General features: G+C 28.6%; 1 protein-coding gene across 1 annotated transcript; it reads left to right on the top strand.

Moving 5' to 3' along the window:
* Positions 1-674: 674 nt before the first annotated feature.
* On the top strand, positions 675-3,070 carry LOC145038760 (uncharacterized). The gene is made up of 3 exons (XM_078987012.1): positions 675-834; positions 2,079-2,177; positions 2,683-3,070. The coding sequence occupies exons 1-3, from the start codon at positions 778-780 to the stop codon at positions 2,965-2,967; spliced, it is 441 nt and encodes a 146-aa protein (XP_078843138.1). The 5' UTR covers positions 675-777; the 3' UTR covers positions 2,968-3,070.
* Positions 3,071-3,309: the final 239 nt, after the last annotated feature.

Below are 3,309 nucleotides of genomic sequence, written 5' to 3' on the forward strand. Positions count from 1 at the left end.
AAGCGAAAGAGATGAGAGAATTAGTGTTTTATTTGATTTGTTGATAATGAATAAAGTTTAAGAAGAGTCAGCAATCAACATGCATGGAGGCAAAAAATGTAGATAGCATGTCGGACGATTCAACAATCACCATTCTAATCAATCTGCATCCGAATAATATACATTTGAGTATTAAGGAGAATTCTGATAATGAATGCAATTTGTGGAATATAATTAATGACATTTGTGTATCTAGATATAATAAAATGTTGCATAAAATGGTGAGAACATAAACACCGATCATATACCACATTCACTGTCAGACAACATCATTGGCCCACCATTATGGACAAAACATCTTATTTGTCAACGTATAGTTTGTTGCCTTTAGTTTTAAAATCACATACGATGGCTAGGAACCATCCGAGTTAAAAAAATATTTCAGGGATCAAGTGCGTAGATTACCCTAAACCATTGGGACCATTCTTGTAATTTACCTAAGAAAAAAATGAGTTAAGGACCAAATATGCAAACCAACAAAAACCACAAGGATCATTTATGTAGTTTAACATCCGTCGACATGATTCAAATGAGTCTCTATTGTCCACATGCTATCATCAATGTACACCACTCATCCCTCCAATTGACGTGCATTAACCCATTGGCCAAAGTGAACCCCCTGCAACAGCCACCCTATTAAATAATCTCATAATTCCCCCATAAAACAACCATCGAAACTTTTCCTTCTTCAATATTCACCCAGACACACAGACACACTCCTTAACCTCTCAAATCTAAATGGCTGCTGTTCCAGTGACTTGTGTTAGATTGACGACTTGCATGAACACCAATCAGGTCAGGCCTTTGACTTTCTTTTTATTTTGACAGTCGAAAATTGTAATTTACGTCTTGTTTTATTAACCATTATTTGCATTAATGATGTATGTCTCTTAATAATATTACAAAAAAAAAAAAAACCGTAATAAAGAGTTCTTAATCTGCTCAACATTTTTTGAAACCAAGTCTACCATAAGTCTTCAAATGTCACGTTTAGTCCATAACTAGGCTAAACAAAAAAATTAATGATTTTCTTTAAAATATATATGAATACATGAACATTTCACATTTTGTATTTTTTTTCAAAAAATTTCAAAAACATCACAACCATGAGATATTAAGAGCAGCGCTTAAAGAAATGCATTTTTAAAAACATAAAAAAAACACAAATAAATGTGCATGTTCAAATCTGTGTACATGCACATTCATACATGCATGTTTCAACAAAAAGAAAAGTTTGTCAATTTTTTTTAGACTAGATCTATCTTAAAGACAATTTCCACTCAAATAGTGGTGTTGGTTTCCAAAAATGTTGGTTGGATTAAAAGTTCTAAGGTTCTCACACTAATATTGGTTCTCTCTCACTCTATATATATATATATATATATATATATATATATATATATATATATATATATATATATATATATATATATATATATATATATATATATATATATATATATATATATATATACTCTCTCTCTCCAGCTTTATAAATTTTTTTCAAAAACAACGCAGCTAAAGAATATAATGTCAACGTTTAAAAGAATAACAACTTAAAAACGTCAAAAAAACATAAAAAGATTGAAAACTATAAATGTGTCGGGATAAACACATTTGATGCATGATTAAATGTGCATTGCATCTTTCAAAAAGAAAAAGTTTGTTTAATCTTTTATAGCATAAAATTAGCTTAGATGCAACGCAACATTTATATACGAATGGTTTGATAAGGGCTTAATTACATTTTTTGGTTCAAATATGCATATTTTTATACCTACTTGTCGAGGTAGTTTTTCGTTTTGAAAAATGTTATCCGGAAAAAAAAAATTCTAGAGTTTAGTATGTCTGAGTTCACAAAAGAACTTATATATATATATATATATATATATATATATATATATATATATATATATATATATATATATATATATAATTTGACTAAATCAAACTCATTTGAATATAACTCAAATAATTTAATCAGCAAAACTAATTAGAAATTGGCACCTCTAACTTCCTCTTTTTTTTTTTCTTTACAGATTGTAGGGAAAGTCTCGACACCGAAGTTTGTCCATGTGGGTCAGGCAACAACCGATTTCCCTTGCCTCAGAACATCCCGCTTTCAGACCTCTTGCTTAGTAAATTCTTTTTCCTATTTTACTTAACAAATATTCACCTATTCATATTTCTGTATATTTATGTTTGTCTGGTACATCAAATATAGGCAGGCAAAGCCAAATATGGTGCATAAACTGTCAAATTGTTAAGAATCAATTGGTATATATATATATATATATATATATATATATATATATATATATATATATATATATATATATATATATATATATATATATATATATATATATATATATATATATATATATATATATATATATATGTTATCTTTTTATATAATAAAGAAAGCATTTGACGTTATGAAGAAACTAACGTTAACTAACAAATAATTGTGCAAAATATTAGAAACTTTGTGAAATGAAGTGTGTAAACATATATTGGTACAATTGTACATCATATCTAACATTAGTTTATAATGTTTCATAGCCGAGTCTTACAACCTGACATAATATTGGTAGAGCATAGATTCGTTTTCTAATTCGTTTACATTTTTTTATTATTTAGAAAGACACATCAATAAACGATGCAACTGATGCTATTGGGAAACGTGCTGAAGAGATAGGTGCAAACACAAGTGACGTTATTGAGAAACTTGTTGAGAAGAAAGATACTTTGACAGCTACAGCAAATGATGATATTAAGAAAATTGTTGAGAATACAAATACAACCGCAAGTGATCTTGTTGAGAAACTTGTTGAGAAGAAAGAAGAAGTAGAAACTGCGACAAATGATGCAATCAAGAATATTGTTGAGAAGGCAAATAAGGTGGCAACTGACCTTACTGAATAGTGAATCATGTAGTGATTAAACAAATTTTAGAAAATGTTGTTATTTTGGGAATTATATGAAGATTTCAACTCTCGGAGATTATATATAGACAAAATTGCAAAAATGGTCTATGTGGTTGACAAATTTATGTGTTTTTGGTCCAAAACTAAACGTCGATGCACTATTAGTCCAAAATTAGATCTTTTTATCGGTTTTGGTCCCTAGCCACTTAAAAAGATGATTATGCCCCTTTTATTGTTTTTTTTTTTAATTAATGTTAATGATTTTTAGTAATTAAAAATTATAGAATATCCTATGATCCCTCTGTCACTCTCTCTCACTCACACACACATATACTCTCTC

Source organism: Lactuca saligna, chromosome 4 (genome assembly GCF_052625555.1).
Source record: "Lactuca saligna cultivar CGN05327 chromosome 4, ASM5262555v1, whole genome shotgun sequence".
Lineage (NCBI taxonomy): Eukaryota > Viridiplantae > Streptophyta > Magnoliopsida > Asterales > Asteraceae > Lactuca > Lactuca saligna.

Bases quoted from the DNA above. Each gene is read 5' to 3' on its own strand.
- LOC145038760 (XM_078987012.1), top strand. From the start codon at position 778: ATGGCTGCTGTTCCAGTGACTTGTGTTAGATTGACGACTTGCATGAAC. The intron at 835-2,078 runs GTCAGGCCTTTG...TTTTCTTTACAG, and splicing joins CTTGCATGAACACCAATCAG to ATTGTAGGGAAAGTCTCGAC. The intron at 2,178-2,682 runs GTAAATTCTTTT...TTTATTATTTAG, and splicing joins GCTTTCAGACCTCTTGCTTA to AAAGACACATCAATAAACGA.